This window comes from Ambystoma mexicanum, chromosome 14 (genome assembly GCF_040938575.1).
Source record: "Ambystoma mexicanum isolate Mex_15411 chromosome 14, UKY_AmexF1_1, whole genome shotgun sequence".
In the NCBI taxonomy this organism is placed as follows: Eukaryota; Metazoa; Chordata; class Amphibia; order Caudata; family Ambystomatidae; genus Ambystoma; species Ambystoma mexicanum.
Genome location: NC_090940.1, coordinates 173,769,658 through 173,794,892, shown reverse-complemented (window position 1 = coordinate 173,794,892; position 25,235 = coordinate 173,769,658). Strand labels below are relative to the sequence as shown.

General features: G+C 47.4%; 1 protein-coding gene across 1 annotated transcript in view; it reads left to right on the top strand.

Annotated features, from left to right (window-relative positions):
* Positions 1-25,235, top strand: part of RTF1 (RTF1 homolog, Paf1/RNA polymerase II complex component) — a 956,198-nt gene that overhangs the window by 835,755 nt on the left and 95,208 nt on the right. Inside the window, exon 14 of the mRNA XM_069638847.1 lies at positions 24,688-24,745. Coding sequence (XP_069494948.1) covers positions 24,688-24,745 — 58 coding nt within the window. The remainder of the gene's footprint in view (positions 1-24,687; positions 24,746-25,235) is intronic.

Sequence of the window (25,235 nt, the reverse complement as noted above, 5' to 3'; positions counted from 1 at the left end):
AGCTATGAAGGTATGCTTGTCACTGTAACATTGTTACAGGAGCAGTGAGTTTGGGTTACAGTGTAACCCCTTGGCACTCCACATAAGGCGGGGTGTGTTGATCTCACAATATAAAATGTTGAGAATAAAAGGTATCCTTCTACCTTTGGTAACAGTAGTTCACACAAGAAATCCAAGAGAAAATGAAAAGGGATGCCAAAGGTGCTCACCAGCAACACAGCACAGAAAGTGTTTTGTGCTGCAATAGTAACATGAAGGTGCCCTTAAAGTTATAGGAAAGTATGATTCAAAAAAATAAAGTATGGAGAGCCACACAAATGAAAGAGTAAAGGAAAGAGTGAGTGGGGGAAAAACTTTCCATTCACTCAGCAACATAGAAAAAGAATCTGTGTCCAGCTATCAGTGCTGGGGGGGGTCTCACAGTTGAAGGTGATTTGGCATGAATATGAAAATAAAACCGAACACTGACTGCCTTTTGAGAACGAGGTCTATAATTGCCAGAAACCCAGTCTGTGAATGAGGTCTGGAATCAAGGTATACACCAGCGAGAGTGCCTGAGAAAAAGCTTGAAAAATGTGGATAGCTGTCAAAACTTCCATAATCGGCCCTGGTGGGAGGATTTTGTCAGGCCACCCTATTATGTGAACAGGGTACTGAGAGGTTAGGCAAAACCGAAGCAAGGTGAGGTTGCAGTGCAGTCAAAGCTTAGTCTCGGCAAGGGTTTGAGAGTGGTCTAGGGCTACAGTGAGTCCACACTGAGCACCACCAGTAATTCCTGTTGCAAAATAATTATTTATATAGTCCTAGGAAGTGATCCTTGACCAGGCCTCCACTGACCAAAATCAGAAAAGAGGGATTTATGGCAGGACTTTATGCCCATTTGTAACCCTATTGAGGTCAGAGGTGGAGAGGGCAGCATAAACATGTAGGTACACGCCTGACATTCTTCCAGAGACCACAGCTGATGTTCCAGAATCCGATGGGGGTCTCAAACTTCTGTGTGGTTCCGTTGAGGAACAATTTGTACGCATATACAATCACACTGTGCCAATCACTGTGTTTCATGCATAGATGCATGTATTATTCATTTCCAGAGTCAGCCTGACACGTGTTTCGAGTCTGAGCGCTTCTTCTGAGGCTTAGAGCGTTTTTATTCTCATAGTCCAAAAGGCTTTGTTGCCATAATGACACAATCAATTCCCATTTTCTGTCTGTCTTCGCTGTCGCGTCTGATCAAATTAGACTGCCAGCCTTTCGGCACAAGTCCCTTGACAACGTGACTTGTGCCGAAAGCCTGGCAATCTAATGTCCCCCACTGAAAATTGCCCATGGGCATAATCTGTCCTAAGATGACCTGCAATTTGAGCCATCCCATGACATGCTGTGACCTTCCTGGGCTGCAGACCACCAATACCCTTGGATCGCAGACCACTTTGCAGTGCATAGTCTTCCTGTGAACAAACTCTCCTGAAATTTTGGTCGACTCCTTTAGGACCTCAAGAATCCCCTCCAGTCCCCTCACCAGAGTCGAGGACTGAGTAAGCGAGGCAAATAGTTCAGCCAAGAACCGTTCCCCTTTGGAGCCTGTGAAATGGCACCAAAACTCCACAAACGGCACAAAGAATTCTTTGCTGGAAGCCCTTTCTCTCGACTGCTGCGGTGACATCCCTTCCAGAGTCCCTCCTTTCGTCACCACAACCAAAGGAACAGGAGACCGGGTCCACCGCTGCTGCACCGTGAATGAATCCAGCTGCAACTACATAACTCCTAAGGTACTCTTAGACTCGCAGTAGTACATACCTCAATTCCTTCTGTCGCTCATTTGCTGCTGGAGTGCTGATTCCGGGACTTGGGTGTTCACCCATACCGTTTGCCCAGGCCTAATGCTTTTGAGGCCATTGGGAGCCTTTACCATGGTCACTGAAATCTTTTTGACCCTCTAATGCAGTCTACTTACTTGTAACAGAAGAATCCTTTCAAACTTTGCCTTTTCTGCTTTACCACCAATCTGACTTTGAAGAACTCGGGGATGGACTGCTAAAGCCTTAAGGCCTCTGAAAAGTATCATAAGCTTTTTAAAGTACTGACCTGCTATTATTGGTGTTGAATAACCTTTTTTTGAACCCTACAACAGAACATTTCCTGATTTACTTTGTGATTTGACATACCTTGAACTGTGTTCATAACTTGTTGTACTCCTAACTATTGGTTTACTCACCTGAAACAGTAATTGTTTTTCTATTATATTTATTTGAAATAGTACTTACCGGGATAACGTTATCCATATGTATATGAAATTAAAAATTACTTTTACTAGAACTACAAGTGTGTAAGAGTTTCGTTGGTCCTATTTATTTATTCGCATTTGTATAGCGCACTTGCAGCCCGGATGCATCGAGGCGCTGTTACAAGAAATTGTAAGAAGTTTTGATTAATTTGAAAAACGGGCGACCAAAGGTCTCATGGTGACAGGTAGACACTATATGCAGTATGGGAGAGGTAGGGGTTGCATAAATAAAGTTGATAGTTGCATCATAATACAGCCAGTCATTGACATTTTACTTTAAGACAAAAAGCTTGGTTTTGATTGCTTTACAGAATGATTGGTGAGACTCTATCATTCGTAGGTGAGTGGGGAGTGCATTCCAATGGGTAGCGGCCAATGTGGGAAAGCTGGAGCTCCCGTGTGGACTTTGAGTCCTTGGGGTGAGAATCATGTTGCAGTGTCCCTTCCTCAGAGGTCTTGTGGCGGTGTAGATGGTGATTCTTTGAGCCAGGTATTTGAGTTCATTGTACTTATAGCTCACATCTGCATTCTTAGATAAGCCTAGCTGCTCTGCCATTCTACCAAGCCTCTGAGTAGTACAGACTTATACTAGAAGTTAGGGCCTGTACACCAGTGGATACTGTATACTTACTGTGGCTACTCTGTATCGGCCCCTGGGTCAAATCACCTTTTCTCTGAGTGGGCGGACCTCTCCTCCTCCCTCCAGGTCTCAACCACTGAAGAAGAGGGACAGGCAGAGTCAAGATGGATATTGAAGTCACCAAGGAAGAGGACTTCCTTGGTGACTTCAATATCCATCTTGACTCTGCCTGTCCCTCTTCTTTGCTCTTTCGCGACCTCTGCGATTCCCTCTCTCTCTATTCTCCCCTCTGGCCCGACTCATTCTGCAGGTCACACACTTGATGTCTTGATCTCCTCTGGCCTCCCCTCTCTATCCCTTTGACCACTCCTCTCTGCTGGAGTGACCACTGCCTCCTTCTCTCTTCCCCACAAGCCAAGCCTACCTCTACACTGCCACCTACTTTCTCGGACATTCGGCCGATGAAGCGCGTCAGTTGTGGCTTTGCTTCCACCTTCTCTTCCCCCACCTCCTCCACTGGCTGACTCACACTCGGACACAGCCCTAGCCCTCTGATACTATTGATGCTCTTGCCCCTGTCATGGGGATCCGCTTGAAGTCCAAAGCTAAGTGCAATTCCTGGTTTGACTCCGACCTAGCTACACTCAAATGTAAGTGTAGGACGGCTGAGAGGAAATGGAGGAACTCCTTGCACATCCTCTGACAAACTGGCCTGTCGCCTGCTCCAAAGACAATACCGACTCTGTCCGCACCAAGACCGAGTCCACATTCAAGCCTGTGTCTCAGCAACTCGGTCGAACTCTTTCAAATCTGCAAGGAGCTGGCCAACCCTGCTGTAGTCTCTACCCCTCCTGTTGCCTCCCAGGCTTTTTGCAACACCTTTGCCTCTCACTATCTCAAAAACCAGGCCATCCTGTCCTCCCTCTCCTCCCCCTCTCCATCTGTGCTTGTTGACCCTCCTTCAGCCAATCCCCCAACCCCTTCTCTTCCTTTCCTCTTTTCTCCACCGATGAGGTCGCTAGACAAGCCCGATCTATGAAAGCCTTGTCAAAACAGGTTCATCCCCGTTCCTTCAAAACCATCAAGGACCACATTGACACCCTCGCTCCGGCCCTTGCCGATTACTGCAACCGCTCCTTTGCCTCAGGATCCTTCCCCTCCCCTCTAAAGCACTCCCTTGTACATCCTTTTCTCTCAAGAAACCCACAGCTGATCCTTATTGTCCTGCCAACTATCACCCAATTTCCATGACTCCCTTTCTGGGCAAACTTCTTGAAAAGCTAGCCATCTCCCAGCTTAACCCTCATTCTGATTCTATTGCCTGTCTCCACGACCACCAGTCTGACTTCAAAGCTGCCAGAAGCATGGAAACGACACTCCTGTACATCCGTGAAGACCTTCTCTCCAACCTTGACTCTAGCATTCCCTCTGTCCTCATCCTACTCTATCTCTCTTCTGCCTTTGACACAGTCAACCAACCATACCATCATGCTTAACAGTCTCTGTGATAACCTGGGTATCAACGATCAGGCTCTGGCCTGGCTGACCTCTTTCCTCTCTGATCGTCCCTCCCAGGTCATACTGGGGTCCTTCCTATCATCTATCTCCCTCTCGAACTGTGGTGTTCCCAAGGGGTCTAACCTCTCTTCCTGGCTTTTCAACCAGTACTTTGCAAATCTCGCCCGCTGCATTGCCATTTTCTGCTCAAATTTCCAGTGTTACTCTGATGACACCCAACTCATTTTCAGGCTGCCCTCGGCCAGCTCCTCTCCCATCTCTGACTGCCTTACTGCCATTCAAAATTGATGTTCCGCCAATGATCTTTGTCTGAACGTCAGCAGCATGAGTTCCTCAACAGCACACCTTCTCGAGCCTTTCCCCTCACTCTCTGGCCGGCCTCCCTTGACACTACTCCACCCACCTGTAAGGCTAAGAATCTAGGGGTCATCTTTGATTCCACACTTTCCTTCTCCGCCCACATCTCTGATTACTCTAAAAAAATCAAACTTCCTACTGCACCAACTCAGAAGTACTCTACCCTTCCTCTCCTTCCCCCCAGAAGCTCAGCCTACCAAGCTCTGGTTCTCTCTAGGTCGGAGTATTGTAACAGCCTCTTTCTAAATCTACCTGCCTCTACCCTCCACCCACTGCAACTAATCCAGAACAGAACTGCGAGACTTGTCCTTCGCCCCAAGTCCTGGGATCGTATCTCCAGCTCTGAAATCTCTCCATTGGCTCCCAGGGGACGCAAGGTTTAAATTCAAAACCCTCTGCATTGTCCACAAGGCCTTCTGGGGCCTGTGTCCAAAATACCTTCAGCTATCCCTCCTCAAATACCTACCCTCCCGAGCTCTTCGGTCCTCTACCTCGAACTCCCTCCAGTCAGTTGTTTTTCAAAGAAACAAGCTGGGGGGTAGATCTGTCTTCAGCTGGTGCCTCCCTCTGGAACAGCCTCCCTGCCACTCCACAACTCGAGGAGAACCATCTCCGGTTCCGCAAACACCTCAAGACCTTCATCTTTGCTTCTGCCTTTGCCCACCATCTCCCCTGCTGATCTGTTCTCTTCTGGCACCGTGCACCTGGCCACCCTCTGTCCGCTGGGCCCAGGCACCTGCTCACCCTGCCACCCTCATGCACTGCCTCCGGGCCACCCCTTTCACTGGGGTCAGTATCTGTACCCCCCCTCTTTTTTTCTTCCTCCACTTATCAGACCTACCCTGTCTGCTGCCTTAAACCCAGCACTTGCTGGCTGCACTACCACTGTTTGTTGCCTTATTTATTATTGATCGGTTTCTCCTTTGCTCTGCACTTTCCACTTCTCCCCCTCTCCCATGCACTTGCGGTTCTCAATGTCACTGGGCCTAGTAGGATCGTTGTTTTGTTCTCCCCTGTTCCCCTCCCCTGCCTTGTCGTGCTCTGAAACACTGTGTACGAGCGCGATATAAATAAAATCTCATTATCATTATAGCTTAAGTCTTATCACAGGTGGACTTTAGGGAAACTCCCCTAACACAGACCATCTCATGACACCTCATGGATTTGAAGGAGTGCAACCGGATTCACCTGTCAGGCGGCGATGGGCAATCTTCAAGGACCAACACAAGATCAGGCTTGTCACAGCTTCCGTTCATGCAAGAATGCTGAAAATGCAGCGGCAGGTGACTGTCTCCAGAAGCTGAAGATCCTCCAAGTTCAAAGTGTGTACTTGGAATGGCAACGCCTGCAGCGAGCTAGCCCAGGAGAGAACTAGTACAAACAAGGGCACACACAAGCAACGCTTCCATTGCTTGTGTGTGCACTTACTTGTAACTCGTTATTGAGGCACCTATTTCTGTTTCACTTTATGGATCCGGTAACACGGATTTAACGAGGAGCACCTTCAAGTTGGTTTAATTGAAATAACAGTACCACACAAGTCTGCAGTGATAGTCGAAGGAAACAGCGTGCACCTCTACACCTCACTAATAGTTCTAGTACACCCACAGTAACCCCACGAAAGCCACAGCTTTCCCAGGGAAAAGGATGTTCCAGGTCATGCATTTCCTGATCTGAAAAGGAAGGAAGAAGGTCAAACAACAATCGAAAAACCTTGTGGCACAGCAATCTTATGGTGCGATCCACCTTTAGTAGCCAATTGTGGTCAATGCAAAAGTGCACGACTAAACATATAAAAATTGTAAAAATATCACTGCGGCTACCAGATTGCCTGGGACACATTGTTAAAGTAACCAAAAAGCCATCATATAAAAAGATCTAAGGATACAAAGTATTCTAACTGCAGATCACTGTAAGGTGATGTGTACAATTCTAACAATACGAGCATTCTCAGAAAGGCAGTCTCTCTATACTGATGTTCTTGGGTACTAGTCTGATTCCCCATAAGAATGAGCAAGCAGCAAGGGAAGTAAAGCAGATGCTTTACTTGACTCCAAAAAGGTGGGGCAGGGTTAAAACCAAAAAAAGGGGGTCCCATAGAAGTCTGTGTGGATAAAAGGAGCAGAAAAGAAAATCTTTCATACGTGAGCACCTTAAGATTATCCTGCTCCCAGAAATGCCTCGTTGCCCTCTCTGTGGTGAACAGACACGAAAAAGCAGAAACCCTCTGATTAAATTCGGATGGGCACCTGACTATTTCTTAAACAGGAACTAAGTTGAAGTATGCCAGTTGTGAGAGGCGCTTGGGCTACAAGGTAGGTAAAACAGGCTAATGAGAAACTAGATAAATGCAATCTGGTATGGGCGCTGCACCTAAGAGGGACTAATAGTTACCTTGCAACTACTAAAGTTAATGAAACGGAGACAAAAGGAGAGTCCCCTCATTCACGGGGCACTGCACAACCTGTAAGTAGAGGGGGATCCGAATAAGACAAATGGATTAACGATAAACGATAAGACATTCGTTTTAGGAGAGGTATGGTTCAAGTGAAAAAGTCACTGTCACAAAGCCATTGGGTTCCATAGAAAATAAAGTTTATAGTAGAATGTGGAACCGGTCTGCCGACACGTGTTTCGACCCAAAGACCGGGTCCTTTTCAAGGCAAAGCTGTGTTTAGTTCGATCAAATAAAACACGTATGCGACATAATTCAAAAAGGCAAAACAAGGAATATAAAACAGAAGTCATAAATGTCCTCATACAAACCCAGGAGTGTGGGGACACAGGTGGATAAGAACAAACATAAACAGACCATATATTAGCATCATACATAGTTCATGCAGGGTCAGATACAAAAAAGGGGTAAACACAGACCAAAGGAAGCATACAATGGGTAAATGAATTACCAGTGGAGGGTCCAAAAGAGACCAAATGTGGTCCCACAAAACATACAATGGAACATTACCAATTGTGATGAAGATTGCGGTATCCATGGTGGAGTAGTGGCACCAATCAGCCCAAAAAGGAGAGAAGGAAAGAAACGCACACAATGAGGGAGAATCCTAATTGAACAATCCAAGGCAAATGCAACATAGGCTAATGTTTTGCTAATTGAGAGCGTGACCGCAGTATGGGTTTCACACCAGAGAACCAGAGGGTGGATCCTCTGCTGGGTAACTATTCTGGTGCCACACATTAATAGTAAAGTCCTCTTGTAAACATGCGTGCGTGCAGAGTGCCAAGCATATGCAGTGAACTTATTCTATTGACTCGGGGAGATGGTAAGGTGTCCAGTTGAAGACCCATGCCAAGTAGTAGGTTTTCAGGGTACTGAGGGAAAGAGAAGTAGTGACCCGTGGGATTTTAATGTAACAACAATGGGAGTGATCCTAATGCGTGCCATGAATTAGGGGACTCTTCTTTGGTCTCTATTTCTTAAACAGTTCTAGCTTTACCCTTGTGCCATTTACTTAATGTAAATGGGGCTAGCAACATCAAAATCAGTATCCTGCTCTGCCAAATGTTTTTCTCCCCATTGATTCATACGAGAGGCCATCACTTGAGCCTGTACTAGTTCTGAAGGCACAACCTTCCAATTTTGGGTCTTCAGGGACTCGGAGTGAGCCTAACAAGTATGTGTAAGTGCAACAGTCCTTAACTGTACAATTAGTGGGAGGCCCGCCACTTTTTGCTTTTTCCTAACTGCTTTACCAACCCGATTTCCACATGTTGGGGACTATTTTCTTTTTGCAGCTTTGCCATCAACTTCAATAGGGCCCTACCATAGCCACAGATAGTTTTCAATCCTGGACTGATCGTTGGAGGGTATGTCTTTTTTTGAACCTTACTCCCTACCATAACTCACTTTTTTTCTGGGTGCACAGATTAGTACTCATGGCTATCAGTTAAGGGGGGTGACTTATACCCTTTTTTTAAACCTTTTTGCATAGAAGTACCACCCTCCTTATGGAGAATATGGCAGGGGAACCATTGTTTGTTATAAATTTACTTTTTTGTCTTTCTTTTAAAACTTTTCCAGTGCATCACTGAACAAGCTGGTGGCAGTTGTACCTCTTCAACCAATTTTTGGGGGCATATTATTTTGCTCCACGGTGGCCATTTTACCACATTGGTGGTCCAAAATGGCTAAAAGTTGTTTGAAGCCCTGCCTTTGTTCTGTCCCTGTTGTCCTTCCTCACATGAAAGGTCAAAATACAAACCATGCTTGGCAGTGTATGTTCTCAGGCTTCTTGCAAGAAGTCTCAGAAATATTGTGTAAGAGAATTGGCTGGAAGTGGGTAGAGGGATGAAGAAATGCAGGGGTACGGAAACATGAATCCCATGAGTGTGATATCACTGTTTGTAGGGAGTTGCTGAGGGAGCTGCTGAAGGAGCTGGTTGTCTAGAATTGTATAGCCACTCTTGTTTCAATGGTGCAGAAGCTTCTATGGTTGGGCTACAGTTACCTCCAACCCAGGATTTCACATAAGGAAGGGCTTTAGGATTTGAGTTGGAAGACAGTAGCTGAAATGTTCGAGGGAGAAAAGACCGAAAGTTATTTTTCCGAAAATAACTTTCGGTCTTCTCTCCCCTGAACATTTCAGACTTTGCCCTTGACCCCACCCCCATACTAACCTGTGGGCAGCACACTTCTGTGTGTGCCGCAGTCTCCAACATCTCTCTGCGACAGATTCCCTTCACTTATGTGCTTGGGAACCACAGCTGCAGGGTCCTTTCCTTTTTTCTTTCTATTTTTTCTTTTACTTCTCTTTTTACATAGGGGGTGCTCTCTATGCGGGGGACACCCCGTAATCCCTGAATCTGAACATGGGGGACCGGGTGTCACCTCTGCAGCTCCCGTGCCTCATGTTGATTTTCCCCATTCTTACTAATGGTACAGGCTTTTTACGGGTATTTTGTTCCATTCATACAAATGCATACTCTTTTTGGACGTTTCCCCTCTGGGGCCATTCCATAGTTGCCCACTGGAGCCAAGATTTCAAAGAACTTTGATGCGAGGACTGCTGCTGTAGCCTCCAGTGACCAAGCAAATCCACTGGTGAAGTGAAGCACTGCTCCTAAAGGGAGACCTGTACCTGGTGCCGCCCTCCCTTATAGAAGTGGGCCTACATAGTCTCGAGTCATGCTATTCTGTCCTCTGCCTCCAAATCTCAGAAGAGTTATTGAGCATGTGTTGCTTGAATCCTCTGGAATGGAGTCCTCCACTGCACAGACCTAGTCTAGCCCTGGAGCTAAGAACTTGGCAAATATCCTTATTGTGGGGTTTAAAGCTAGCCACTCTGCTCATGCTGATCTTTGTCCAAAAGGGCACCCTTCCTGGAGTCTGACTTTACTGGTCCTTCTTAATTGTGTTTGTTAGAGACTGTGCAGGGGGTGGGCAACATGGGATCACTCGACTAGACTCCATGCCCAAAACTGTCCTGGGGGTCCTCAAACATCTCATTGTAGGGTCCTTGCAGCTTCAGCCAGGACCAGCCAGTTGGTGATCCATTCCTGAAAAGTTGTAGACGGAGAATGAAACGGACAAATTGCTAGACCCAGCTGTCAAAATTATTTGAAGACTGCAACCTCAGCATCATATCTGGAATGGATCACCACCTGGTTGGAGTTAGCTGAATCTTCAATATGGACACTGCATGACCCCACGCCCCTACACCATGACACCTTGGGCTTGAGCCTTACACAGTGGCCCCGCACATGAAGACTAAGGACCACAGGTGTTGGGTCCTACCAAGGCTCCTCTTTGTAGAGAGCAGTAGAGCATTGATGTCCCAAGCATGTGTCTGCAATGCACTGCACCCAGTACCAGGATGAATGAGAACCCAGCAACAGAAGTCCCACTTTAGGTGTGCTCCAGGTAAAGACATTTACTCTGCATAAGCATATAAGATAATGACGTTTGGGAAGAAAAATAGTTGGTTAGTGTTATACTAGCAAAAAGTAAGGTTCTAGACGCAGTTTCATCGCACAGCAAGTCTTTTAAGTTCCAAAACGCAACCATAGCTAAATGGAGTTCGGAGAGAGCTTAGTCTTGACAGCCTTATACAAAGAGTTGCTGTGGATACTTTAGAGTCTGTAGTCTTTACGATGTTGCAAGATTTAACCAATGGTGGAGACCCTGTTAAGGACTCGCTAAAAGAACACAAGCAGCAGCTTGAGTCTGAGGTAAGAAGGGTGGGAGGTACCCTGGACACCTCTATGTGCACTCCAATGCTGTGGAGCAACTTCACGGTTCAAGGTAAGCAATACCTTTCTCCCCACAGTAACTTAGGTTTGAAGAAAAGATTGTGGCTGGATTCTCCTCAATTTGGCGGCGCTGGACCCGACCCTTGGATTCCTTGGTTTGACGAAAGGCAGGACAATGGATGGGATCTTTCAGCAGCAGTCTCGAGGAAGGACCTTTGGCACGGCTTTCAGCAACTTCTCTGGTCATTCTGCTGTTTTGTCGCCTTTTCTGCAGCACCAACAAAGAGCGCGATTCACCAAGTCAATCTTCAGTTCCTGCAGTCCCACACTATGGTGGCGGGGGGGATCTGGACGAGTTGGATTGTGTCTCTGGAGTGTCCTTGAGGGCTCAGCAAAGACTTTGACAAATTCTGCCTTTCCACGTTGAGGCACTCATTGGGCAGCAGGTCTTCTGGTATTGCGGTCGACAGCTCTGGAAACTCACAGGACCTCCGGTGGTGGCTCAGATCACCTGGGACTGGTTGTTCCCACCAATCAAAGTGGAGTCTTCCTCTTCGGAGTTCCTCTGTCGCACAGAAAACTGGGTCAGGACAGCACTGGTCGCTTCAGTGTTGCAATGGGTCTGCAGGCATCTCTGGTCATAGTCTTCTTCGGTTACTTCAGTTTCCAGTGGTCGACTTGCCTTTCACCTTAGGAGCCTCACCTTTTATACAGTTCCAGCACAAACACCTTTGCAATTGCATCAATTTACAGAAGGGGGCAAGTGGCTGTCCAATCGGGACAGCCAGACCCCCAGTGAGAGCTGGTTCCATTCAGGCACTCAGGCAGACAAAGGGCAGGGGAGTGAACAACTCCCCCACTGCCTGCTTGCCCAGGCACACTGGAGCCCTAGGCAGGGACACCCAAGGGTTCCCACCAAAGGCAAAACACACACATGCCTCCCCCTCCAAGGATGGTATAAGGGCTGACCAAGAACAACCACGCTAGTAATGGCGAAAAAAAGGAGCCACCAAGTTAGTACTTGGTTGACCCAATTGTGTATAACCAGTGCTATAGACAGTAGAACATTCACACAATAGTTGGTAGAACGCCTCTACCATCACCAGCCATAACTAGGTGATTGTATGTGTCATAAAAGTCACAGGAACAGAGGGAAGGGGAGACGAAGTATCCCCTTGGCCATCCACAGAAGGTGGGCTTTGCCAATCTCCGACTATGGTTTAGGAGAGATACTAAGTATTTCTCTATCCTTAAGAACAGTATTTACTCAAGTATATAAAAAAGAACCTCAGAGGACTCGAAGTGTCCTTAGCAATACTGCCCATAAGGAGCTCTGGGCTGCAATGGAGAAATACATATGCCTTAAAAAGAGATATGGAGGGAACTAGACGCATAGGACAGTAAACCACAAAGTAAAGAGTTACAAAAGACAGAGCCCATAGGAATGAATGCGTGGGGAAAAGGATCCACTCATTCAGGATTAAAGAAAAAGGTCCAGAAATAGTGCTGAAGGGGGTCTCACTAGGAGAGGGGATGACGCATACGAATGATAAATCTCCCTAACACTCCACATTCAATTTAAATGTAGAGCTTTGCTTTGTGGTAAATTGGCTTGGCCAATGAAGGTTTAATCAGCAGTCTTCTGACATCCCTCATCTTTCTCTTCAGGGAATTTGATCCAGTGTAAGACAGCAGAATGGCTCTGAACCCCTTCTGATATACTAAATGCCAGGTTGGAGGGTACCCCAACCCACCAATGGAAGTACCTGCAACAGGCGCAAACTGGCCATCTGTCCAATGGACTGCCAGCTCAAGTACAGCCATAGCTCACACAAGCTTTGGTTTTTGTAGTGGTGTTGCTTTAATCCACTCATAATGAGCAAACCAGTTCTAAGCATGGTGAATATCCTTCCCTAGTTATGGTCGGAGACCACAGAGAGCAATAGAAATAGCCTACTTCTGTGTCGGAGTAAAAATGGACAAGGGACTGCAAAGGCAAGGCTTAAACTGCATGACCAGCTATTCTGAGCACCATGTTGCACAAAAGGCTGCCCTTCAGTAAAAGGAAAAATGGTGCAAACAAGTGCACTCAGAATGGTTAAGAATAAGCCACCAATCGGTCTGGATTCACCAGCAATAGAAAAATGCCAAAAGATAAAAAGAAAAGGGGGGAAAACTCATCTGCACTATTATCCTTGTGTCATGGCTTAATGCTTTTCCTAGACCTAAATGGCTGAGATAAAGTTCCCCCTGCACTGGTAGTCTTAAGGACTGACTAGTTCCCTCAAAATACCCACAAGACCAGGGAGTTAGGTTGAAGACCCCACCCCCAAAAAGCAGTCAGAGATCACACAAAATGGCTATAGATATATTGAAGGTCCCTTTTTGAAAGAGATGTGGAAGCTGTAAAAAGAAAAGATTGACCTAACACTGCATCTAGTAGACTTCTCAAGAGACCAGAGGGAACAGTGGATCAGGGCATGCATAGGAGGGGTGAAGGCCTTATCGAACTCCTGCTTCTAGATTACTGGTTGCTCCCATGCTACATGCTCTTGTGGCACAAAGGCAGGAGAATCGGAAATGCTGTGCACCTGCAACAGATGGTTTGCAATTCTCATCTTCACAGGGTTCCAAGTGTTTTTACCAAACAGTGACTTTTTTTAAACAAAATGCTGTGGGGTGAAATATAGCCCCTGAATGCCAGAAATAGAGGCCAAGGTGATTTGTGAAATCCCATTGAAGTATAAGGCCAGCACAGAAATTGTGATGTCGGACATGAGGCCTTTTGAACCAAAAGCAGGCCTAAATCTCAAAGGAAATAAAGTAGGCTTAAATCTCCAAGTGCAGAGATATGTGCAATGCATTTCACAAGGAAAAGGAAGACATGTGGCTGACAGTGGTGTTTTACTAAATCCATGTTGAGCTGCACTTTTACTTAGAGACAGGCAGCAGTGTGTACAATATCTTTATGCAACAGACTGTGATCCTGAAATCATAAGTGAAACCAACCGTCTTACAACTATAAGAAATAAAAACTTCCTTTTTCCTCATCCAAATGAGTGTTAAGCGAAGTGCTCACTAGACTTTCAGAGTTTGAACATAGTTTTCTCATATAACTGCTCTATACATATGGAGAATCCAGAAGTGATATTCATGTATTTTTCAACTGATATTTAAGAAGTAAATTACATATGGATATAAGGCCCAGTTGCCTTTATAAAATGTCATGTAAAATGCATTGTGTGAGAGTTTAAAAGCCATTGCTTACAGAATCTTACAGGCAGCCAGTCATTTCTTCTAAAGATGAAACTTAACCTCCAAGATATTTCCTCTGCTATCCTGGTGAGAAAGGTCTGTTTGTCAACCATCAATCGGGGCCAATGCTTAAAAATATAAACAGAAATACACTGCTTCGATTTTAAACCAGTGGAACCCATGAGGCCATGCCTGTTATTTCAGCAGAAGTGACCTTCAGGTCACATTTCCCATAATATTTACATTAGTGTTGCAGGCCGGTCCATTACGGGCCAAGAAGGGAAGGGCGAACATAAACACGACCAGCCTCTGGTTCATCACATACAACTTAAGAGAACAAAGGAAAATGCTTGAGTTTAGTGAATAAATAAATACATATTGCATAAAAAGGGCAGCGTATATTTATTTTACATTTTTAAAGTGCGCACACGGCCCACAGGCATCGAGGCGCTGTTACAGGAATTGTTTTTTTAGTTGCGTAATTGTTTCTTAGTTGCGTATTTGTAACGCGCTTAAACACCCAGAGGTTTCTAAGCGCAGACCCGGGGCTCGAACCTGTGTTGCTTCGTGTCGGCTTGCTTCCAAGGAACGCATGTTGCCGCTGAGCTATCCTCCCGGGACAAACAGTCATTCCAGACTTTTTTTAAAGGTGACAGCAACCCCTTTTGAACCATGCCAACTCGATTTTGTTGTGATAAACATAACTAAAGTTATTAATAAAAATTTGATTTGGGCCTTACCTTGATTCCGAGAGATTTGAAAGTTGGTGCGAGGGTGAAGGACAAAATTGACATGGGAACTATGAAGTGGCATATTTTTCACTGATACAGCTCCTGATGTAAATGAAGAAAACCTGTATCTCTGCATAGGAAGGGCATGCCGACTTCAGACTAGCATCTGATTTGCCTTAAAATGTAGTTCTTAAAAATATATCCATACATGTAAAGATTTGAAAAATGAGGGTACTTGCCATGTTGATGGAGTTTGAGTTTGGAACAGGCCGAGCCCACTTGTCAGTTTGGGATGACGGTACTGTCTCCTCCCACAGCTTTCCTAACTCGCAACCCTCATCTCCTTGTCCAATTAGCAAATTAGAAGTGTGAGCCTTGTATTTCCTTTTGTATGTGTGGTAAAAAAAAAATGTAATTGCCCCCTTGTTCCCCTTGTGCTCTGACAAAACCACAAAACCCTGCCTGTTCTTTTTAGGTGTGGCAAAATTAATTTTCCCATTGCTTTTCTTACCCTCATATTGCAGCTGTGATGATCAAAAAACGATGTTTGCCCCTTGAATCCCTTTTTTTCCAAAGAGTGCATTTTATCAGAATCCCAAAACAATTTTCCCATTGTGTTCCCACTCTCTGCCACTGCCCTTCAATTCAGAGGGGCCAAGTCTGTTTCCAGGGTGGGGGTTGCTGGGAGAAAAGTATTATAACTAAATCAGCAATCACTGTGTCTCTTGAATTGTTGTTTTCCTGTATTGGTGGGTGATTTGCAAAGAAAGCTGTGTGAAATTGTGACTGCATATCATTATTATCTCTGTGTTGGTGGCATTACGGGAGTTATTTTTGTTCTTATGTTGCCACAACATTGGTGGCTGATGTTCAGTCTGTCAAATTGTTTTTTAAATAAATTAGTAAATCTATATTTCGAGGGGATTGGGTCCTCCGACGTATTCCATATCTGACATGTAATCACCACAGCTGTGCTGCTTCGGAAACTTTTCGGCGTCTGCGTCCTGTGTCGATGACGTCGATGCGCCGTCGTCGAGGACCTCCTCCGACGTCATCCGATGTGATAAGTAGGACGCACGACGCCCATAGCCTCAGTTCCGTTTTTTCCGCGAACGTTTTGCTTCGTGTTTCTCGGTTTAAACGCCTCGACTCTTTGGAGTTCTGTTCTTCTCGGTTCTTCGAACCTGTTCGTTTGTGAAAATCCTTCTGAAGATGTCTACTTCGTCTTTGACCCCGCGTCCGGGTTTCAAGAAGTGCGGGGAGTGTGGGTCCAAGATGTCGGTGACGGACTCGCACGACGCCTGCCTCTGGTGCCTCGGGGAGGCCCACGACACGGATGACTGTATCGACTGCCAGTCGCTCACGTCCAAAGCCTTACGCGAACGTAAGAAGAAGTTGTCGGTAGGTCGGGTGTCCAAGCCCCGGAAGTCGAAGTCTGCGGGGCTTTCGACGGATGATTCGAGGGGTGACTCTCCGTGTCATCGTCGGAAGTCTCGTGGGTCTCCTTCTAGGAGTCGGTCTCGCCACTCCTCAGCCTCTTCGAGGCATTCTCGGAAGCGCCGTCACCGGTCGTCTTCCAGGTCCTCTTCGGAGGGCTCTGCCCGGCGCGTCGCTTACCCCGCCAGCCGTGCGACGCCGGAGGAATGGGCTTCCTTCGGGAAGAAGATGCTGGCGATTCTTGAGTCGCAGGGTACTCAGCCGTCCGCGCCCCCGAGTGGGGTCGGTCGTGTGAGGTCGAGAGACACCGCTCGCAAGAGTGGTCGGCACGAGTCACGGGAGAGGTCCCGTTCGGACAAGGGGACTCGTTCTCGACGTACCCGTTCCAGGTCCCGGTCCTCGACGCGTTCGAGACCGTGTGCACCTGTGAGGTCTTCGAACAATGCATCGACGTCTGTGGCGTCGACGGGCTTTCTCGAGGCTCTGGCTCCGAGGAAGTCGTCGATGCCGTCGACGCTCAGGTCGTCGAGGGACACGCTCGGGGCTCCGGCCTCGAGGGCTGTGTCGACGCCGCCGATTCTGGAGGCGCTGCATCTGACGTCGACGCCGATCCTCTCGGCGCCGATGCCGGTTCTCTCGACGCTGGCGCCGATTCGCTCGACGCCATCGACGCCTTTCGTGTCGGAGGTACCCCGGGGCACGGGTGGACCCCCTAGGAAGGCTCTGGTTAAGAGCAAGCACTCTCGAGTGCCTTCTTTTCGCCACCTGGACTATATTTCAGAGGCGGATGAGGATTCTGATGGCCTGGTTCCTAGTCAGGTTCCGGATGAAATTGTCTCGGGCCATAGTCAGTTTGACGAGTTGAGACAGTCACTGCATGATGCCAGTGGACTGGACACCTCTCCGGAGGTGGAGTTTTGTAGGCCTGAGCCTGGCTCTCATGCTGATTCCTCGTACCGGCGCCTTATGGCTCAGGTTTCTGAGTACTTGGGATGGTCTGCTCCCCCAGGGGAATTTGTGCAGGATGGTCTGACAGACATCCTTGATGTTGGTCCCCCAACTGACCCGGTTCTGCCGTTCCATATGGCTTTACAGAGAAGGGTGGCTGCGGCTTGGACTGCTCCGGAGAGTCTCCCGGCGGTGGGCAGATCCTTGTCGCGGAAATACCGTCCAGCCAGTGGCGACCCCTGCTACTTGACCAAGCACCCCACTCCGGAGAGTTTGGTGGTGCAGGCGGCCACGGCCCCGGCGAAGCAGGCGTCGTACCCTACCATCCCTCCTGATAGGGACGATAAACGTTTTGATGGCTGGGCGAAGAAAGTGTTTTCTTCTGGTGGTATGGCGCTTCAGGCGGCCAACTCCATTTGTGCCTTGTCGCGTTTCACGCACACTCTGTGGAACTGTGTTGCGTTAGCGGCTGAACATATTCCCGAAGGGGACGAACGGGATGGTTTCCTTGCTATGGTCCAGGATGGTAAGGATGCCATGTGAGTCTGTTCAGTCGGGTTTGGACTTAGCTGAATGCGAAGGTTTGCGTGGTTGCGGAAGTCGGGGTTTGCTCCTGATGTGCAGTCCCGGCTCCTCAACATGCCCTTTGACGGTGAACACCTTTTTGGCAGCAAGGCTGACGAAAGCCTTGAGAGGTTGCAGACCTCAAAAGCTGCAGCGAAGTCGTTGGGCGCTGCAGTTCGCCAACCTCCGCCTTTTCGTCCTAGGGGACAGCAGTGGAGGGGTGGTTCCTTTCGCTATTACTCATCCTTCAGTAAAGCGAGAGGAGCTGGCAGTCAAAGAGGCCAACGCAGGGGTACCAGAGGTGGACGACAGGGTACCCGTGGTGCCAAGGCCGCTCGGGCAGTTGCCTCTTTGCTCTCAGGTAATGCCGCAGCCGCTCCCACTCTGTCGTGATGCCATGTCCCATGGTTCGCCGGTTGGGGGAAGGCTGGCGCAGCATCTTGTAGAGTGGCAAGCCATTACTTCAGATGTGTGGGTTCTGGAGATCATAACCCACGGCTACTGTCTTCCCTTTCGGCACAGGCCTCGCGACAATCCACCGGGGAACCTCTTTGCAGAGTCCGGATCCGCTCCTTGCGCAGGAAATTCAAGCCCTGCTGGAGAAAGGCGCCATAGAACTGGTGCCTGTAGCGGAGAGGAACAAGGGATGGTATTCCCCTTATTTTTTGGTTTCGAAGAAAGACTGGGGATTGAGACCCATCATGGACTTGCGCGGTTTGAACTAACTCCTCAGGAAGGATAAGTTCAAGATGGTTACTCTCTCTCAAGTCCTCCAGGCCCTTCAGCTTCAGGACTGGTTGGTGTCACTCGACCTCAAGGATGCTTACTTCCATGTGCCGATCCATCCCAAGCACAGGAAGTACCTGAGGTTCGCGGTTGGCGACTTGCACTTTCAGTTTCGGGTCCTGCCGTTCGGATTGACCTCCGCCCCGAGGGTTTTCACCAAGCTCATGGTGGTGGTGGCAGCGCATCTCAGGCAAGGGGGGATTCACGTCTACCCCTACCTGGACGATTGGTTGATCAGGGGGGGGGGCTCTCCCGAGCAAGTCCTGGATCATCTGTCGGTCACCTGTCGCCCCCTTCACAGGCTGGGCTTCTCCCTCAATTTAAAGAAGTCCCATTTGACACCAACACAGCGGCTCCAGTACATCGGAGCAGTGCTCGACACTTCCCTGGGGCAGTGTTTTCCTCCCCAGGTGAGGGCTCTTCACATTCAGCAGATGGTGCACAAGTTTCAGCATGCCCAGACGCTCCCAGCGTTCGAGTTCTTGAGGTTGCTCGGCCTCATGACATCCTGCATTCTTCTGGTGCCAGAGGCTCGCCTGCGGATGAGATCTTTGCAGTGGGCACTCAAGACGCAATGGTCGCAGTCCTCCGGCAGGATGTCGGACTCGATTCAGGTGCCGTCCTCGGTCGCCCGGGACCTTCTGTGGTGGGCCGTCGAAGGCAACTTGATGAGGGGGGCTCCATTTTGGCTTCCCTGGCCGGAGGTGACGATCGTGTCGGATGCATCCCTCACGGGATGGGGAGCTCATGCCAACGGGCTGACAGTCAGCGGTCGTTGGTCTCCGTCGGAGTCCAGACTCCATATCAATCTGTTGGAGCTGAGGGCCGTCAGGCTAGCCCTGAAGGCTTTTCTGCCGTCTGTGCGAGGGAAGAATGTCCTGATCCTGACGGACAACACAGTGGCCATGCACTACCTCAACAAAAAGGGGGGGCAGGGTCACTTCCTCTGTGCAGGGAGGCGATGCAGCTCGAGTTCTGGGCCACCCAGCAGGAAGTTTCGATCTCGGCAGTTCATCTGGCCGGAGCCGAAAACGTGACGGCGGACGCTCTGAGCAGGCAGAGCGCGATCTCTCACGAGTGGGAGTTGGCTCAGGAGATTCTCCTGGAGATCTTCGCCCTTTGGGGGACCCCTCAAGTGGATCTCTTCGCCTCCAGTGTCAACCGGAAGTGCGAAAGGTTTTGCTCGCGGGAATTTCCTCCAAAAGGAGCCTTAGGAGACGTGTTCGTGGTGGAGTGGTCCTTCCCGCTGCTGTACGCGTTTCCTCCAGTCCCCGTCATCCCGCAAGTGCTGCGGAGGTTACGGAAGTTCGGTTCCCGGATGATCCTCATTGCTCCGGCGTGGGCTCGGAGGACGTGGTACCCGGACCTTCTCGACTTGTCCATCTGCCCTCCATGTCGTCTTCCCTACCGAGACGATCTGCTCTCATGGGAGGGGGATCAGGTTCTCCATCCAGAGGTCAGATCCCTCAACCTTCACGCTTGGCTTCTGAAAGGTTGAGGTATAAGGATTGGGACCTCCCTGAGGACGTGATGGAGGTGTTGCTTTCGGCACGAAGGCCAGCAACAAAGTCTCTGTACCGGTGCCGTTGGCGTAAGTTCTGCGACTGGTTCAGAGTTCAGAATGTGGATCCTTTTGCATGTGACATCCCCATGGTTCTGTCCTTTTTACTTTCTTTGGCCCACAGGGGCTTGCAAGTGGGTACCGTTAAGGGTTACCTGGCGGCGCTGTCCATCTTTAAGCGCTCGTCTGAAGAGTGTTCTTACTTTAAAATCCCTTTGATTTCACAGTTCCTGAAAGGGCTCACTAATGTGTTCCCTCCGTCACCTTTCCTGGTGCCCGGTTGGGATTTAAACCTTGTTCTTAAGTTTCCTATGGGGGCTCCGTTTGAGCCTTTACATTCTTGCCCTTTGAGGCTGTTAACTCTGAAAACTGTGTTTTTAGTTGCGGTTACTTCCGCCCGCAGAGTGAGTGAGTTACAGGCACTTTCAGTTAAGCCTCCCTTCACTGTATTTCTCAAGGACAGGGTTGTCCTTAGAGTTCGTCCTTCTTTTCTTCCGAAGGTAGTGACGGAATTTCATTTGGCCCAGAAGGTTGTTCTTCCGGCATTCTATCCTCCTCCGCATCCTGGTAAGGAAGAGGAGAGGCTCCATAGCCTTGATCCTAGGAGAGCTTTAAGCTTTTATGTTTCACGCATGTCCCGGGTCAGAGTGGATGATCAACTCTTTATTGGTTACGCTGGAAAGCGTTTGGGGCAAGCTGTGACGAAACAGACTTTGTCTCGCTGGATTATTTTGGCCATCTCGGAGTGCTACCGCTTGGCGGGTGAGGATCCGCCGGCTGGCTTGCGGGCCCATTCTACCAGGGGTATGGCTGCGTCTACTGCCCTGCAGAGGGGTGTTCCTATTCGCAACATCTGTGATGCAGCCACCTGGGCTTCAGTACATACATTTGTACGTCACTATTCCCTCGATTCCATCCGAGCACAGGATCTGGCCTTTGGCAAGGCGGTCCTTTGCTCTGCTATTTGATTGGCTGTTCTAAATTTTGATTCTAAATTCTTTCCCTCCTCCTTGCTTTGGTACTGCTTTGGGAGTCTGTCATAGATATGGAATACGTCGGAGGACCCAATCCCCTCGAAGAACAAGTTACTTTCTTACCTGGTAACGTTCTTTCGATGGGATGGTCCGACGACGTATTCCATATCGCTCCCGCCCTGCCTTCCCCGCTGCAGAATTTCTTTTGCGATTGCAGCTTACGTTCCGCAAGGCTTTGTGTCTGACTGGCAGTTGACTTATGTCACACGTTCTGGGGGAAAAACTACAACTGAGGCTATGGGCGTCGTGCGTCCTACTTATCACATCGGATGACGTCGGACGTCGGAGGAGGTCCTCGACGACGGCGCATCGACGTCATCGACGCAGACGCCGAAAAGTTTCCGAAGCAGCACAGCTGTGGTGATTACATGTCATAGATATGGAATACGTCGTCGGACCATCCCATCGAAAGAACGTTACCAGGTAAGAAAGTAACTTGTTCTTTACTACACATAGGCCTGGTTCCTTGTCCATTGAACACCCGTTATTTGTTGGGGTTGGGTGCAAGACTTGCTGAAGGCCTTGCCAAAAAGAACCTGGATCAAAACCGTAGTGATTTATTGTGTGCCACTTTGATTGCGGGGGGAAGGAACTCCCTGATTTAAGGGTGACTGCATAATGAACAGCAACAATGCTGTGTTGGTGGGAGATCAATCCCCTCCCCATGCAATATTGTCTAATCTAACCCTACCATTTACATTTCTGTGGGGATATTCAGTAAATAAAATGCAGTAGAAAATATTGCTGAGTCTTGTTTGGTTAAAAAGACTGGCTACCTCTATACAGAACCAAAACAAAATCGAGAACTTTGTATCAATGGAACTTGCAGGAAGGAGTACATTCCTTGCCAGAGTTGTAACCATTAGACTAAATCTACATCTGTAGCAGCTGTGCACAGCGCACACTGTATTCCTCTGCTCAGCTCCTTCTCCAGTTGGCCTCCTATTGTCGAGCTTGCCTGCAGCACCTCATTGTCCACATGGAAAATTTTGCTGAAGAACTATAGTGTGTCACTGGTGACTTGACTTTAAGTTACATTTGGCAACTGTCAATTGACTACTCTAGATATTAACCCAAGCAATTAAGCCCTAATCTTAACATTGGTCCTGTCCTTGCCATTTTTATTTGCAGCTGTGAGGGTAGGCATTTTAGGTCCCAATACTGGAAGTTTACACTACGTAAATTGTTCTAGGCCATGGTGCGTCTGGGTTAGATGCAATGTTGCAACTAAATGTGTGTTCAATGTAGTTGGAGGAATTGAAATGATTGTTACTTTGGATTTTAGTTGGTTTTATTTCAGAGTCCCAGTAGGCAGCAAAATGAGTAGCAGTAACATGATACAATGTATTGTGCAATGTACAATTTATATTGCTGAGAAGTTTGTAGTGCAGCGCTTTATACAAGCAAGAGAAGGGTGTATTGAAGGGGAAACTACATTGGAATTGGACAAAGGTTTAGATTGCAGACCCATTTAAAGCTTTGGGAAGGATGGGGTTCATTGTGGGTATATGGAGACATCGCAGAATGCAGGTTTTACACATTTGGAGTCTTCTTAGGCCGCAGAATCCTTGGATTCGCTGGAATGGGTGTTGGCCTTGTTTGGTGAGGTAGATGACTTGAGGTCATGGAAGTGGGTAGGAAGTGAACCGCATATGGGCAGTTGAGAACGGAATGGAAAGCCATTTGTTAGATTTTCATGGCCGATTGGATTTTTTGATACAAAGGGTAATTTTCCTGGGAGCACGAAGGCTTGTTTTTTGATGACCACAAAGGTCCCGTTACATGGAGGGTTGAATTGAGAGCTGATAGTTTATGGGCTTTCGGGGAAATAATGTGACTCGAGATGGCAGTCGCAATGGAGCATCTGGGAGGATAAGAATTTTACTGCTGTTTCAAAGAAAACATCCCCCCCCCACCCCCCCCAACCACCTCCACCCCCGCCGTCGAAGTGTTTATGGAAAGCCTTGCTCAAACACCATCTGGGTTAATGGGTTTCTGTCACGTGGCCTAAATAATAGTTATTCTTAAAAGATAAATATATTATGTGGAGTACGTCATAACAATGTGAATGTATCCAATGGGGTTTTAGAGCTAGGGTGATTTATTAACATTGTATTAAAGTTAGCCAATGGGAGTTTGGGGGATAACTTTGTAACAGAATATTTGAGATTATGTAAATTGTCAGTGAATAAACTACAACTTTGTTACTAGGCGAGAATCGGGTTAGTTTTCAGCTCCAAGGAACTGACTAACCCCCTGATCGTTGGCATGCAATAACACATGCTTTTCTGACAAAATTAATTCATTTCTACATGGAAGCTATTCTTTCACATTGGAATCTTTGAGTCACTTCCTTGCACAGCGCTGTGATCAGTTGATGCTCTGCCACTTCAAAGCTTGCCAATCTTTCCCATTAGAAGACTGACCTCCAGTTTTGTAAGGTAGATACAGGATACTAAGCACCAGATTTGGTTTTGAAAGTTTTAGGACTTTGAGCATTTGTAGTAGTAGCCCAAACTGGTTCACAATCCTTTGAACCAAAAAGGATGGTTTTATAAATGTTAGCTTACCTTAACCTGCATAGCAAATACTTGACTTCACAGAGGGTTTTATTTTCATAACCTTTGTGATGACAAACCTTTATGGAGTGCTGTAGGATAAATACTCCCTTGACTTAAGAGTTCACCATGTCAACTGCTACGTGTGCCAGGGATAGCTTGTTGCAAGCTCTGTTGCCTAACTGTGATGTAGTCGCCCTCGTCCCCTGAACACTAGGAATAGTGAAACTTTTAAGAGAATATCTTTGGCATGGTACCCCTCCTAGAGACTGTCTGAAACTGCAGTAGCATTTTCGCTAGACCTCTGTGCAGGCATTTCTTCTTTTTTCTCATTTTTTTCATTTTGCTTTTAAAGTAATACTCTATCAGGTATTTCCCATTCACTTGGCTCTTTTTCTGAGAATGTACTTGAATATTATGAACAGTTTACTTGGGTGAAGTAAAGTTACACCACTCAACATGGGGCTTGGAGGCTCCTTCTGGTAGCGGAATTAGCGTCTTAATCGTGATATAGGTTTTAGCGTTTCAGATTTCGAGCCTAGGACAAAGTGATCTTGAATTATCACTCTTAATTTAGCTCAAAGGTTGTCTCAAAGCAATTTTCAAGAGTGACGATTTTGGACATGTTTACAGTTCAGTGTTTTTGGGCTGGTTTTAGTGAAGGGCAAATTGGGCCACGTCTCGTACTTCCACCTTTGACAGGACTACATGAGCAACCTCATGGTGCATAGTAGAATACTTAGTTTCCATAATTGTAAGCCATAATAAGACGTACATTCATATGTGATGTAGAGCATCCTTGGCCACCATTTCTTTGTTTCTGCCTGTTCTCTCTTGTAATTTTGTTCTGATTTTTCCGTCCAGTTACATAAACCAGAGGAATCGGTCCTGGAATATTAACGAGTCCGAGAAGGTGTTGGTGGTAAGTGGTGCTTTTGATAAGAAAATGCTGTTAATTGTTTCATTACGTTACAATTCGAAGCTTCGGTCTCCTCATTTATCTGTTATATCAAGCTAAATGAAATGGCTTTCTTTTAGAGCAAGTAATGTAGCATATTGGGTAATGTCTACAGCACTAGTTCACACGAAGATGTAGAAGGACATGGAAAAGGAAATATTTGGATGAAAAGGCTGCACTGGTTCATGCTAATTTCGCTCTTAAGGGAGAACTCTTTCTGCAATTAAACAGTTGGGTCCCGGGCCCCTTGTTAATGGTGGGACATTTTCAGTAATTGCTCCCGCTTTTAACCAATCCTGCCACTGAAGTTGAGATGATTAATCCACTACTGAGAATGTGTTTTAAAGTGTAACCTCTTAAATGCATGGTCGATTAAAGATGATCAAGTGAGGTGCAAATGGTGGTAGTGGGGACTGTGTTTGAACCGTGAAAAGACGGCAGGATTTAAGGTCTT